Source organism: Tiliqua scincoides, chromosome 3, assembly GCF_035046505.1.
Source record: "Tiliqua scincoides isolate rTilSci1 chromosome 3, rTilSci1.hap2, whole genome shotgun sequence".
Classification (NCBI taxonomy): domain Eukaryota; kingdom Metazoa; phylum Chordata; class Lepidosauria; order Squamata; family Scincidae; genus Tiliqua; species Tiliqua scincoides.
Window position 1 is genome coordinate 78,955,236 of NC_089823.1, and position 13,919 is coordinate 78,969,154.

At 37.6% G+C, this 13,919-nt stretch overlaps 1 protein-coding gene across 3 annotated transcripts in view; it reads right to left on the minus strand.

Moving 5' to 3' along the window:
- Positions 1-2,390: 2,390 nt before the first annotated feature.
- Positions 2,391-13,919, minus strand: part of TXLNG (taxilin gamma) — a 32,081-nt gene continuing 20,552 nt past the window's right edge. For all 3 annotated transcript variants that reach the window (XM_066621856.1, XM_066621855.1, XM_066621854.1), the window contains exons 6-10: positions 10,472-10,591; positions 7,939-8,013; positions 5,810-5,902; positions 4,724-4,819; positions 2,391-4,239 (exon numbers count right to left, since the gene is read on the minus strand). In XM_066621856.1, the coding sequence (XP_066477953.1) occupies positions 3,907-4,239; positions 4,724-4,819; positions 5,810-5,902; positions 7,939-8,013; positions 10,472-10,591 (717 nt within the window). In that variant the 3' untranslated portion in view covers positions 2,391-3,906. The remainder of the gene's footprint in view (positions 4,240-4,723; positions 4,820-5,809; positions 5,903-7,938; positions 8,014-10,471; positions 10,592-13,919) is intronic.

The window sequence follows — 13,919 nt, forward strand, 5'->3', positions numbered from 1 at the left end:
GCCAGTTTCACTCCCTTGCCTTAAAGATAGTTTCCAAGCCCTGAAGATGGTTCAATAACTTATGTGGAAGGAATGCTGCAGGCCTCCATAACCTTTATGATGCCCTGTCTTAACAGTCTGTTCCAGAACCAAAGAAAGGGTATGTAGCACTATTGCATGTGGAAACACATTTAGAGAGTCCTAGTTTTCCAAATAATTGCCTAAAGGAAGGTAAAGATTTAGGTTTACAGTATGCTTCCTGCACCTGGGGAAGAATATATGCAAAAGTTTGCTAAAAGCAATACTCGAGCAGCTACACTCCAGTTCGCACACACATATACATCTCACACATACATATACACTGCTCCCCTTAGAATCAGTTCACACATACATATACATCTCTTGACTATTCACAACTCCAGCTCTCTAACACAACTCTACCTATGTGCTGCAATGGGTCCTTTGCATATAGCAGAGGTCAGACTGCATGCCAAGGGTCTCAGGTGGCCCAGGCATCTTTAATTAAAGGAACTTACAAGACCTCTGCCTGCAAATTTGGAAGTGCAGCTACAGAAACAATAGTGGGTTAGATGGAACAGTGTCCTTATTTAATATAAGACAGTCACTTAATGCACCAGTGAAGTAATGAACACACATCATTGAACAAGTCCTGTGACTGAAAAAGTGTATTCTTTAACATAGTTAAGAATAAAAGACACAGAGTCTATTATATTAAGCATACATATTTACTTAATCTATACAGAACTGAGTAGATAAAATTTCAGATTCACATTAGTGAAAAATCTCTACAAAATGTTCCTGAAAAGCAAAAACAAAGACTACCTACTTATTCTGCATTTTTTTTCCATGAAAGCAGATATGGGTTGTAAAAATAAAGCAGTGTTCAGCACAAACTAAATTTCTGCATCAATTTCACAGTTTTCCATCTACAGTCTGAAGAGGTAGATTTTTCTGCAACACCTGAGAACTGAACTGTAACACAACCAGGTGTAATAAAGAAAGAGACAATGGATTGGGGAAAATACAGCCCTAAAAATCTGTTTGGAAATACACTTAAGTGTTACAAATGAAGGTGTGTATTGTTTTGAGGATTCAGTATGAGATTTGTTTAAGATTCTGGGGTTTAGTCAGCAATGTGCTGTGCATTTGAACTCCCAAGTAGTTATGCAATAGCAAAACAAATGCAATTTGCTCTCCCTATACTGAACACATCTGATGCAAGCTCACTGCAAAAAGTATAAAGAGATGGACGGTATAAGCAACAGCCTTAATTTTTTAAGTACATGATTACTGGTTTACGTATAGTAACGCAAGTGCCTGTGGTTGGCATTTATTGTATAGACAAAGTGCACCAAACATAATAGCTGGACAATGGCAGTGCAATACTCTAAGATGTGGCAGATCAGACAAGTGGGAAGCATGTTCTGTATTAGCCCTCTCACCGGTCAATGCATGGAATGACTACAAGGTTTCACGAAACAAAATGTAGCCGCTCTAGATAAGACATAAAGTGGGAAGGACAGCATGTGCAAACACATTTTAAAAAACTGTCACCATTGCAAGTTTTATTTTTCAGTATCAGTAATCACAATACTTACACTGGTGCTTTCACCTATTGTTACTTAAAAGTTGTTATTTGCAAAAGGATCCAAAATCTATTCTTGCCTGTAGATAAAGCAAGCACTAGACCCATTCCGACTTTTGATAAAAAGGCAACCAAGTACATGTAAAACCTTCAGAAATTTTCTTTCAAGTTCCTTTTCTGACCTTTAGAAGCTGAAAATCATTTTTGCTTCTACACCTACACTTTAAACAAAAGTGGACAATGTGTTAATGCAACACTGGAAAGATTTGTTCTCTCCAGTATTTATGTTGCCACCAAGTGGTTATAATTGGCAAAGCCAAATGTACTCTTGCTCACTGAACATCTCCCACCTGCTACGCTTACTTTACTGTACTTGGAATGCATACAAAACAGTTTGTGCCAATGCAATTTTGAGGAATACAACTGGCCAGTTCCTGAATTAAGCAATTATGGATATCAATTTGATTTTGCTCATTGGTGATCTGAGCTTATATTCAGAAGGTTTTCTCCAACCTTTATTTCCTTGCAAGAAGTCTCATATTGTACATTGCATCAAGAAAAAAGCAGCTCAGTGCAGTCTGAACATTCAAGTAATTTGGCAACTAAACTGTGAAATATCACAGGTAGGCAGAGAAAAAAAACTACCAAAAACTATGTGCTTGAATCAGATATCCCTTAAAAATAAAGATCAAGTTAGGTACCGGAAATGGAGATATTTGTATTTCCTCAAAATAGCAACTACAACTAGGAAGCTAACATCTGTAGGCAGTTAACAGCAGCTTAACTGCCAATACTGCCAATAGCACACTGCCAATACTGACAAAAGAAACATAACATTAGTCCCTACCTTTTAAAATAAAATAAACCACTAAGATTCAGATTTAGGGGAGATTTAGATTTTCAAAGTGAACCTACACGCAGAACTCTTAACCCCAGGGCAACAAACAAATGGAGCCCTGCTTATTGTGCATTAAATTAACATACAAACCGACTTGCCAAATTTATCAGATAACCATAGATACTAAAGGCACTTTTGTTTACAGGTGTGTTTTGTCTTAAGACATTTTGTTTTAGAAAAAGCAGTAGTTGAGAAAGAGCAGGGTATTTTCCCTCATTCTCTATGCCTGGATCAGATAAAACAACATGCACAAGGACTCATCTACACTCTGATTGGTTAAATATGCAGATTCATGAACACGTTTCCAGTCAAAATATATGCTTTATGGTTTATACTGTCTACTTGAAGACCAACACATGGTGTGTTCTTGTTCATTACACCAATTCCCAGTGAAGAACACATGTGTGCACCCACTATTTTACACTAATAGATAGGCACCAATTCATATAGAAGTAGTCACAGAAAGGACCATAGAAGGTTCACATAAACTTGGTCTAGACAACCATTGACATCCCAGTCTATTTTCAGTATACTACTTTCTCCTTACAGGTTAAATAAAAAAAAACAAATTAGCTGCAACTACATGTAAGCATTTTGAGACAGCAGACTTCAAGTTACAGCTTATTTTAAAAACAATCACATCACCTGAAGGAGGAAACAGTGTGCTCAAAATACACCTAGGTTTTGTTTATTGGTATCCCGACATGTTTGAGAGTCCTTGTGATTTGCTACCCTTGTTTTTTTCCCACTAACATGTCAGGCAACAGTCACTTCATCTATGAATGAATCGTGCAGGACAATCCTGAGAAATATGAGACAGTTGTACACCCTGTTTTTCCAGTTGCAAAATTACATATATTTCAAAGCAGTATACCAAGACTGAAGCTACACTAAACCCTGTAAGTTTTTTTCAGCTTAGTTCCTACAAATATGAATTTAGGGAGCCAGTAAACTGTTTCCACTGGTCATTATATACCCAATTATAGTTTACTGCAGTATTTGGTAATTACAATTTGATACAAAGCCTTAATTCACTTAACTGAAACAAAGAATTTTTTTTTTAAAAAACCACATCTGTGACACTCTAGTCACAGCTGTTCCCCTGACATGATGTCAAATCTATACACGAGTCTCAGCTGACATGGTAGTGTGCACTATGGGGTTTGAAGGAAGGAATTTGCATGCATCCTTTTTATGATACTTTTTTAAAAAAATGAGGCAGATGTGCAACACAGTTGTGGAAAATTTATAGATAAGCTATTCAATAGCCGCTATGCAGCTTCCTGTACCAGGCAAGTTCTGTTGTTCTAAGAAAATACAGATATGGTAGAAAAAGTAAGAAAATTTTCACCACAAAACTAATAGTTACCACCACCAGTTAAAGTTATACACAAAATATATCTCTCAATACAGTGTTTGCGCTTTAGTCGACAAAATTGGTGTCAGGAACAGAACCTGAACAGACAGTTTTTTCAGAGCCATTGCCTTCATTTGCCACCCCCAACTCAGCATCTGGTTGGATTCCTTCTTGTGAGCCATTGGTAGAAATCCCCAGCTTCTCATGGGAATTGAGTGTGCACGTCTGTAACACGCGTTCAGCGAGATCAACATCTGCTTCTCTTACAGAAACCTGTTCTTTAAGGACTTCCACCTTCTCATTCAGCTCATTCCTTTCTGTTTGAAGAGCCCTGCATAGCTTTTCCAAGCGCTCCAGTTTTATTTGGAAACCTTTGTATTCTTTATCTTTAACAGTTTTCTGCAGCAAACAAGAGAGATTACATTATCTTGATAACTTCTGCACAAGCAGCATTTCAGAAACATTAGGATGTGGATGAGAATTAGGATGTGAAAAAAAAAGATTTGCAGGAGCAACTTTTTACACATGCCTATTTCACGCTTTGCAGTTATTCTAAATCTAAGGTGGACAAAATACTTCTAACTAGTATTACCCTGACATTTTACTTAAGACTCAAGTTCATACTTTCCAGTTAGGGAACAATTACTCTGATCTGAAGTTGTATGTTTGAACCCTGAAATCAGGGAACTGAACTGTTAACACAACCACTTCTTCACTACAAGTTCTTATGAAAGCAGATCATGGAAAAAAAAGTAGTTATTTTTTGAGTGAACTTCACAAAAATATTTAAAAAACCTTACACAATATCTTTTAATGGTGACTGAATATGCCTATTTAAATAATAAATGAAATTAACTAACCTATAATGAAAACTGATACTCACTTCTTCAGCCATCTGCAGGAGAGCCTTGTTGTTGTTTTCCCATTTTGTACGCCAAACTACTGTTTCTTTTTCCAGTTTTTTAATCTTCTTGGTCATCTAAAAGAAGTTTCATGGTTATTAAACACATTGAGTGGCATTTATCGTAACACTTCCGTGGTTGGAAGAGTACTCTAGGAATGGAAGCTCCCTTCAAGAAGTAATAATAATAATAACAACTTTATTTTTTACCCCGCCTTTCTCCCCGAAGGGACTCAAGGCGGCTTACAACATATTAAAAACATAATTTAAAAACAAATGAAAACATATTAACACATCATAAAAAACAGCAGTCAGAATAAAAACTAGGTAAAAAGAGCATAGAGCAGCAGTAAGTCATAAAAGAATCAGGCCTGTAAAAATATTAAAAGATGTTAAAAAGATGTTAAAAGGCCGAGAACTCAGAAGGCTTGTTTAAACAGAAGGGTCTTCAGGCCTCGCCGAAAGGTCTCAAGAGAGGGAGCCATTCTTAAGTCAAGGGGAAGGGAGTTCCATAGCGTTGGTGCCACTACTGAGAAGGCCCTATTTCTTGCAGCCGCCCCACATACCTCCCTAGGCGGCGGCACTTGTAAAAAGGCCTTCTCTGATGACCTAAGAGGACGAGCCGGATTGTACGGGAGTAATATAATACTCATGCAAAGTGTCCATTGCACAGAACTCCTTCTGTTCTTAGGTGGAGTTTACATACACAGAAGCATCACTTTGGATGCCACACACTCATCCTCAATAGGTTTCCTGAAGGTTGTATTTACTATAGAACATGGAACTGTCACATAATTCACAAGCTATTCAAACTCGTTATTGAATGAGATTTGTTAATTAAGCTGTGCAAGAAAAATATTTTTGTAACAAATTTCAAAATATGCACAAACTCCTATTTCATGAAGAACACAAAATATCAGCTTCATCCAGATATTCAAAATTTAACACATTGGACTTAGAGATATAGCAGTGATCGGTTATTTACCATTTTCTCAGTTCCACTCACCATTTTCTCCACACTATTAATGAATGAATAAGAAAAATCAAAGAATATCACCACCCAAGTACCTTTTCCATTTCTTGTCTGAATGTTGTAAAAAGTTCGTTACTTTTTGCCATTGTTGTCTGGAATTCCTCAAACTTGTCCATGTAAAGAGACAGCTGAAAGAAACAAATACTTAAGCCCCATCTGTTCAGTGGAAATATTTTTTATTAACACACACAAACATATAACATACATTTAGGAGTGCTAAATACCATATACCATTACTAATTAATCATACTATATCTCCTAATCTACTTACTCATCTATTTCTACCTCCTATTGATTTATCCATATAATATACAATAAATTTTCCCTAATGCCCTATACTATATTTTCTAAATATTAACCAAGCGTAATCTAACTTCAATTGTTCATTAATATTGAGACAAAATAAATTACCAAAATTATCACCTCAGTTATTTCAATTCCAATCTAATTACACTTTTTTCTTTAACATAACCACATATAAAACAATTCTTCCACATGTTTACATTTCCAGCTATATATTTTTTAAATACATTCTAATTCATATTTATCAATTTCATACGTATTTTTTTTCTTCAAATAAATTTGGACCATTGTTATTAGCTGAATAAATCCTCCAATTTTCTTTAACCCTCAGATTACCCCCCAGGGTTCTTTTTCTTTCTTACTTTCCATTTTTTCTCCTGTAATACCTTTAATAATTTATCTCTATAACAGAATCTGATAAATCCACACTTTCTTATATAGGGTGTGTTCATTCTTCCAGTTAACTGGGATATATTTTCTCCTTCTTGTTCCAAATTTTGTGATTTGTGCACTCCTGTTACTCTGTCCATCTTATCTTTCTTAATCTCAATCAGCACCTCTTCTTCGTCCTGTTGATCATCCTGTTGATTTTCCTCCTTGTCCGCTTTTTCACTCCCTTGTTTATCTTCTGCTTGTTTCTTCACATCTTCCAATTGTTCCTTACAGACATCTATCTGTTGGGAAAGAGTCTCCAGACTGGCTTGAATCTGCGAGGACCAATTCAGCTGTTGTCGCTCCATAAAAAGCAATCTCGCCGTATTAATCAAGATTTTCTGTATCCACATTTCTGGAACAGAGTCCATTTTGCAATTTCTCTCTAGTCCACTAGATGTCCACAACATATTATTCTCCTCACTTCCACCACGTCATTACTACTCTGCCATCCGCATTCCTTACATACCTTTTGCAGATAACAGTCCAGTGCGGTTAACAGAGAGAAAAACAAAACGAAAGAGAACAGTCTCACTGTCTCTGGTGCAGAGAAAACAAAGCTCTTTCAAATCTAATGAGAATTATATTTATATCCAATTATGTCCAAGAATAATTCTGGATTTTAGTTCACACCCAAGTTATAGTTGTAATTATAATCCACCACCAATTTATTCCACGACAGAGAAAAAGAGCACTTTCAACCTCCTTAAAAAGTCTCTCGTTAATGCCTCCAATATATCCAGGGCTTTTAGCCAAATCAGTCAATTAGAGCTGGGGACAATATTAACACTTGCTTATCTTAAATTTCCAGCTTAAACTTTACACTTCACGCTTTTTTCCCCCCTCCATATGGCATCTCAGTACAGAGCCAGCAGCTTGATTGCAGATCACTGCACCTCCCTCAATACTGTCACAAACAGATTCCTCTGAAAAGAAAGCCCCCCCCCCCGGTTGGGCTTTCAGTTTCCCAGATACCTGCACCGATGAAGATCTTGTCTCTCCTAACAAAGATCTTCAGGTCCTCTTCAGACCTGCAGTATTTTGGGGAAAACAAACTGTCTCCCAGGAGCTCCTGGGGACATGTCTGTTCGTCCACTGCTCCTCCTGTTCAGTGGAAATATTCTGAGATACATCCATACCACATACTGAATTGCTAATGGTTGGGGCTAGCTAGATTAGCAGTGAACAAATACCACAAAACTGCCAAGGCTCAAGGCTAGATGAAAAGGAACACCCACCTAGTTCTAGAGTTCCAAGATCACAATAAACTGGTGTTTTTCCATTCAACTGTTTCTCTTCCTTCCCCCATCCCATAATTTTGTATGGGCTACCAACTAGTGAGATCACTAAAAGCATTTTTAATGGTGAGAGAAGATTGTTCTGATTTAATGAAATAAAATGCATGTAAACTGACTTTAAATTACTTTACCTGCTGTTTTAATTGAGCTTCTTGTTGTTTCATCTGTTCACATTTATGCCTGGACTCAGTTGCTTCTTTTAAGAGCTAAAAAAGAAAATATTGTATTATCTCTCCAATCCTTTGAAAGTGAAAACAGTAAAACACCTAAATTTTGATAAGTTCTTATTGCCAAGTTCTTCGATTTGATTTCGAGAACCTTTATTGCCATTAAAACAAATATTAACCAGGGCACAAATACAGTCTATTCAGCAAGGTTCTGAACATGACATAAAATTCAAGTTGATGGTACACATGAGGATATTTTCCTTGTAACGGCTAACAAGTAGTCAGCAACCAGATCAGTGGTAGCCACAGAATTGTCTCCCAAAAGGGAACGCAGGGAATCGGCAGGTGAACCAGAGAGTGCAGACAAAATTGGATCTAAAAAGGTATAACAAAGTGTTTGAAGAGCAGGACAATGACACAGGATATGAACCACCGTATCAGGTTCCAGGAAACAGAGTTTACAAGTCCTGCTATCGAACAGAACATTGTAGAATCTTCCCTCAAGGACTGCAGAGGGAAAAATATTGAATCTGGCAAGCATAAATGCCCGCCTCTTACTAGGATTAATTCCCTAAAATAGTTGGCAACACGGTTGGAAGATGGTAATAGACCAAAATAATGAGGGGAGCAGGTGGGATTGATGTTAGAATATAGTAACTGAGTTTCAACTTCAAAAAGTCTGGTCTTGATAACGGAATGGGCCTGGTTAAGGCCAGTATCAGCAAGAGATTCTAGGGAAATATCCAAGGATTGAAGTTTGGCTTCAAAAAGCCTGAACCAAATAGAGGTATAGGGATCTTTTAGAAGGTCATAAAGAAGGGAATCAGGCTAGGAATTTAAATGAAGACGCAACCAGTATTTGAAGGCTAAAGACCACGCCATGGTGGAAGGGAGATGGATCCCAAGTTCCAAGGCTATGGTCGATAACCTGATTAAATTTGGCACGCCCAGAATGCGCCTAAAAAAATGGATGCTACCTGGTCCAGCTCATTATTCGCAGCCTCAATCCAAACAGGAACTCCATACAGGAGTTGGCCAAGGGTTTTTACTTGGTATATCTAGAGGGCTGCAGGGATGTATTGGTTTCCACAACTGAAGTGGAAACGGGCTATTACATTAAGGTGAAGTGTTGTTGAGGCAATGGCCAATTTCCTATGGAGAGACCAACTGAGGCGATGGTGGACAGTGATCCCAAGATACTTAAAGGATTTTACTTGTTGGAAGGAATTGTTGCCAAATTTCCATGAGACCAGCACCCAAGACTTGGAGAAGACCAAAATTTTGGTCTTCTCCGTGTTTATTAGTGGGTCGTTTGACAGATGGTATGATTGGAACTCCGTCAATAAATTTGCCAAGTTCTTATTCCTACCACTATAGGAAAAACAAGTTTCTCATCTGCCTCCATTAAAATTTTTCATCCTTAGTCAATATTTAAAGCTAACTTGAATGATGTAATGAATTCACAGTACTTCATACCAAAATCTCTCATTATAACATTCTCTCAAATTATATACTTAGCAATAAAACTTGGTTTTATTAAAGATCAGTGAAAAGATTGCTTTTAAATTTAAAAGCATTGTTGATCATAAATGTCTAAAGCTATGGTGCCCTACAAGACATATTTCACTGAATATTTCAATATTAATATTTCATTGAAAAATTGTGTCTAATTGTATCCTTAATTAGAATATTCATCTGAAACACAAATAAACTTTGTACCAAAATTTGGTCAAAATATATGCAAGTAGTAACAGTTTAACATCCTCATGTGCTCAGAAAGTTACTAGGCACTTCAGCCATTGTTTAACAAACTTATATTTGTTTCTACTGAAAGAAAACTAAAAATAAATACCTAAAATCATTTTATTTTTAACAAATCAAATAATTTAGGTCCATTTTGTAGAACAATCAAGAGAACAATTAATTAAAACAATTAATTGCAAACGTGCAATTAACGTGCACGTACCCACAATTGCTAAGAGGCAATGGAAACAGCAAGACAAAAAAGCTCCTACTAAATATTCTATTATTTAGATCTAAACATACTATTATTAGAATCATATTTGAAGCAAATGTGCTATGTGCTGTACAGCAGTGGTTCCCAAAATTTTTAGAGGCCCTAGAGGCTGCTACTTGATTTATAAATGCCAAAGGGTGTGGCTATAATGGTGATTAGGCAGCAATCCTTCCTTCTTCCCTAGTAGTAGCTTTTTTAACCCTTGATGCACACAGCCTAATCTGCCTGGTCAGTTTTACAATCCAACAATGCTGGGTCCCAAACACATGGTCTGGGAACTGCTGCTGTACAGAATATATTATATACACAGATGAAGGACCGGGATGAGCAGGATTTGACAAAAATACAGAGCTGTGTTAAACATTACCCAAAAACATTCAAAAGAACAACATAGACCTAAGACATGCTTCTGTACCAATTTCCTAGCAAAGGAAAATGTATTCAGATCAGAATCTTTTCCTGATTGTAAGGAACACTTACAAATTCCCTCTCTCTCTGATGCTTTTCTTCAGCTTCTTTTATAAGTTGCGTTGTTTGCTGAAGCTTGGCATCCACCAGTTGCTGTTGCAGTTCTTTATGCTTGAAGACTTTGTCCATATGCTAGAGAGAAATTAACATTAGTTAATGTTAGATTTAACTAAAACACCTAGCAAAAAAGTTTTTAAATGCATTTTGTCACCTAGTTTAACTTAGGACTGCCTCTTTCTACTGCTCCCATTTTCATCATGGCTTCTACACTATTAAAACAGTTACCAAAACAGGTGGAGCCTTAGTATCCATGGATTCTCTTTCCATGGATCTGGCTCAACTCAGTTTCCAGACTTGGCCCAACCTGAACCCTCCAAAAGCAATGGTAGCTGTGCTGAAGCCTCAGCAGGCTTCAGAATAGGTTTCAAGTTGAAAAAGTCACTTCTGGTTTTCCCTTAGGAAACTGTAAGTGACTTTTTTGGCCTGAAATGGCTATTCTGAAGCTGGCTGCAGGTGGCCACTGCAGGCTTCAAAAAATCCTCCAGAGGGTTTAAGGGGACGAAACAGTGGATTTGCTTATCTGTGGTTTCCAGTATCCGTGGGGAGTCTGAGAACACATCCCCTGTGGATACCAAGACTCTACCTGCACACAAACCTTATCTTGACATCAGTCCAAAAACAATCCTTGAAATGCAAAGTGATCAATAAAATAAAAATAAGTTCTACACACAGCAATTCCAAATATAAGATTCTACGGTAGCGGAGAAAAGGCTTAGTGGAAATAGTCTAAAGAACAGAGTTGGGTTTAAGCAAAAGATGTCTTTCCAGGTCAGAATAATTGATCAGGTCAAGGCCTTTGCTGCAGTGGTCCCCCAGATACACTATCTGTGCCCAGAGTGGCATAGGAGACCCCCCCCCCTTTTTTGGCCTTGAGGTCATTGAAAGTCCATCTTTTCTTTCAGGCATCTGAGCTTTATGAGAATAGCTGCTGTTTACATATCAAGATTTTCTCTTGGCCTCTTATTGTGGTTTCTGGATTTGGAATTCGTTTTATTGAATTGTTTTAAGTATATTTTGAAAGCTGCTTTGGGATTCAAGGATATTAAAGGCAGGATATAAATGCAAGTAATACATTGAAAGTGATGATAAAATAAAAAGTGTCAAGGAGGTGAGAGTTATAATTTTGGAGGGTGAAAGCTGGGAAGCTGAGAACTTTGGAATGTACCATCTTTGTAAAAAGGGGATTCTAGAAATAAGACTGTGTTGGGAAAGATAGTAAACTGTTGCGTCTAAAGCATGAACCCTCTGTGAATTTTAAAATGTAAAAATAGAGGCTATGTAGCTAGAGGAAAGAACAGGTGACTGTGGTTAGTAATTAGTCTCTCAATAAGACTAAAAGTATTGCAGCTGCCATTAATTGTGGGTTACCACAGTTCTGCAAGGTTTTTGAAACAGTCTATTGGTGGAATTATCCATGAGGGTTTGGCTTGAGCTATAAAATTGGGTAAGTTTTTTTTTGGCTATGAAGAGCTCTCTCAGGGTGCTTTGGCACTTGGAATGCTTGTACTATGCTGTCTGACAGATCAAGGATTTATGCCTGGGAGTAAAACTTCTAATGTTTGCTTCTAATGTTTACTTACATGCTGCCTTAACTATGTATGTTGTATGTTTGTGACTTATTTGCTTGGACCCTTTTGCTTTATTGCCTTCCCCTTTGGGTGGAAGGTGGACAAGTTTCTATGTGAACTAAGTTTTTTTTTTTTTAAATAAATCTTTTATGAAGTGGTGGAGTGCATGTTTTGTTCCTTGACCAGAGAAACATATTACTCCATAAACCTGATAAGGGCCAGTTAAAAAGCAGTTAACTATCCCAAGTTTATCTCCTTTCTGTGACATGACAGAGATATAGAGTGGGGAGGTGTTGGTGGATATAGAAGGTGAGAGGTATTAGCATCCTCAAGAATTGAGGACAGACCAAGTTAAGAGTAGGGCTAAGGGGAGAGCTAGTTAACTGGGAGTGGAACAGTGGATTTATTCATTCCCTTGAGCTCTGGTTCCTCAGTATAAATAACAGGCCCACAGAAGCATGACACAGTGGTAGTATTGGCTAGTATGATATGGTAGTAATTTTCCCAGTCCTATTGTGAAATGCTAGCAGCAGTGCCCACCTCTAACTTGACAGAGCTTAACAAAAATAAAGGAACTAATAGAGTAGTAAATAAAGTTTCCATGTAACGGAGAGTCTCAAAAGAAATACTGCAAGGAGCATTTTGAAGTAACTGAAGCTGACTCACTGACTGTTAGAAAATGACCCAAGGCTTGACTAAGAGACAAAAGGAAAAAAAAGGTTTTAAAACTGAGGCAATCTGACTTTATAAACAAGCAGCAACATGGTAAAAGAAATGGGCAATCACTAAGTATACTCCAGTAGTCCAGACTACAGATACCAGACTACAACCAGAGTATGGAACTAAATTTTAGTAGCATTAACTCTGAAAGGTAACCTACACAGATGACATGGTAATTAACAGCTACAGAATAGAAAGGATTGACCCTGATGGAAGAAAGCTGGCAAAAAATTAAAGGTCTTCATTCACACTTTTGCTACATAAACTGTATTGCGAATTCCTTTCCATTGAAAGTGGTATATAAATATTACTCGTCTATTAAATGATAAATTTTATAAATTGCAATAATATCAGAGTAGCCCTTAGCATCCTGAAACCAAACAGGTTTTCTTAAATGCAAGATGGAAATCCATCTGCATGATGTGTGAGGAAGCAATTAAGATATTTAAAGAGCAGTGATGAGACAGATATAGGACTGGACAGTGAAAGGTCAGTAATGAAAAATAGTTGAGAGAAACTTTAACATACATTTGATAGTTAAAACTACAAGTATGAATGAGAGCACCTGGAGAGTACTGAGAGAGTATCCATGATGCAGTTTTGTGGTGCAGGGGCATCTAGATCATGCTGCGCCAACACACAGTGCACGTTTCAAGCAACTGCCTTAAATGCCCAAAGACTGAAAACCACAAATACTAAGTTGTTATGAAAAGGGTTAAATATCAAGACTGGATACAAGTGGGTCCTCTTATCTGCAGATTTGCCCCACTGCAAATGCTCAACTTTTGGATTGCCCTCCCCTGACCTCCTAGGCAAGACCAGAACCTTGGGCTGGTTGCATATGGGAAGCTTTGAGTCTCAGAGAGGCCATGCACGACCTCACGCAGCTTCTCCGAGGTTCAGAATGGCTCCCAGAGTGATTTTCAGACTTCTGGTTTTACAGCAAGTCACCCAAAAACTGCTTCCTGAGTGTCAGAGTTGTGCAAGGTAGCGCGCGACCTCTCTAAGGCTCAGAAATCCCACCAACTGCGTTAGTGGCGCACAGCCTCTCCAAGGCTCAGAACGGCTCTGGACATTTGCAGCAAAGGTGGGCTCTGAAAATCAGATTTTGT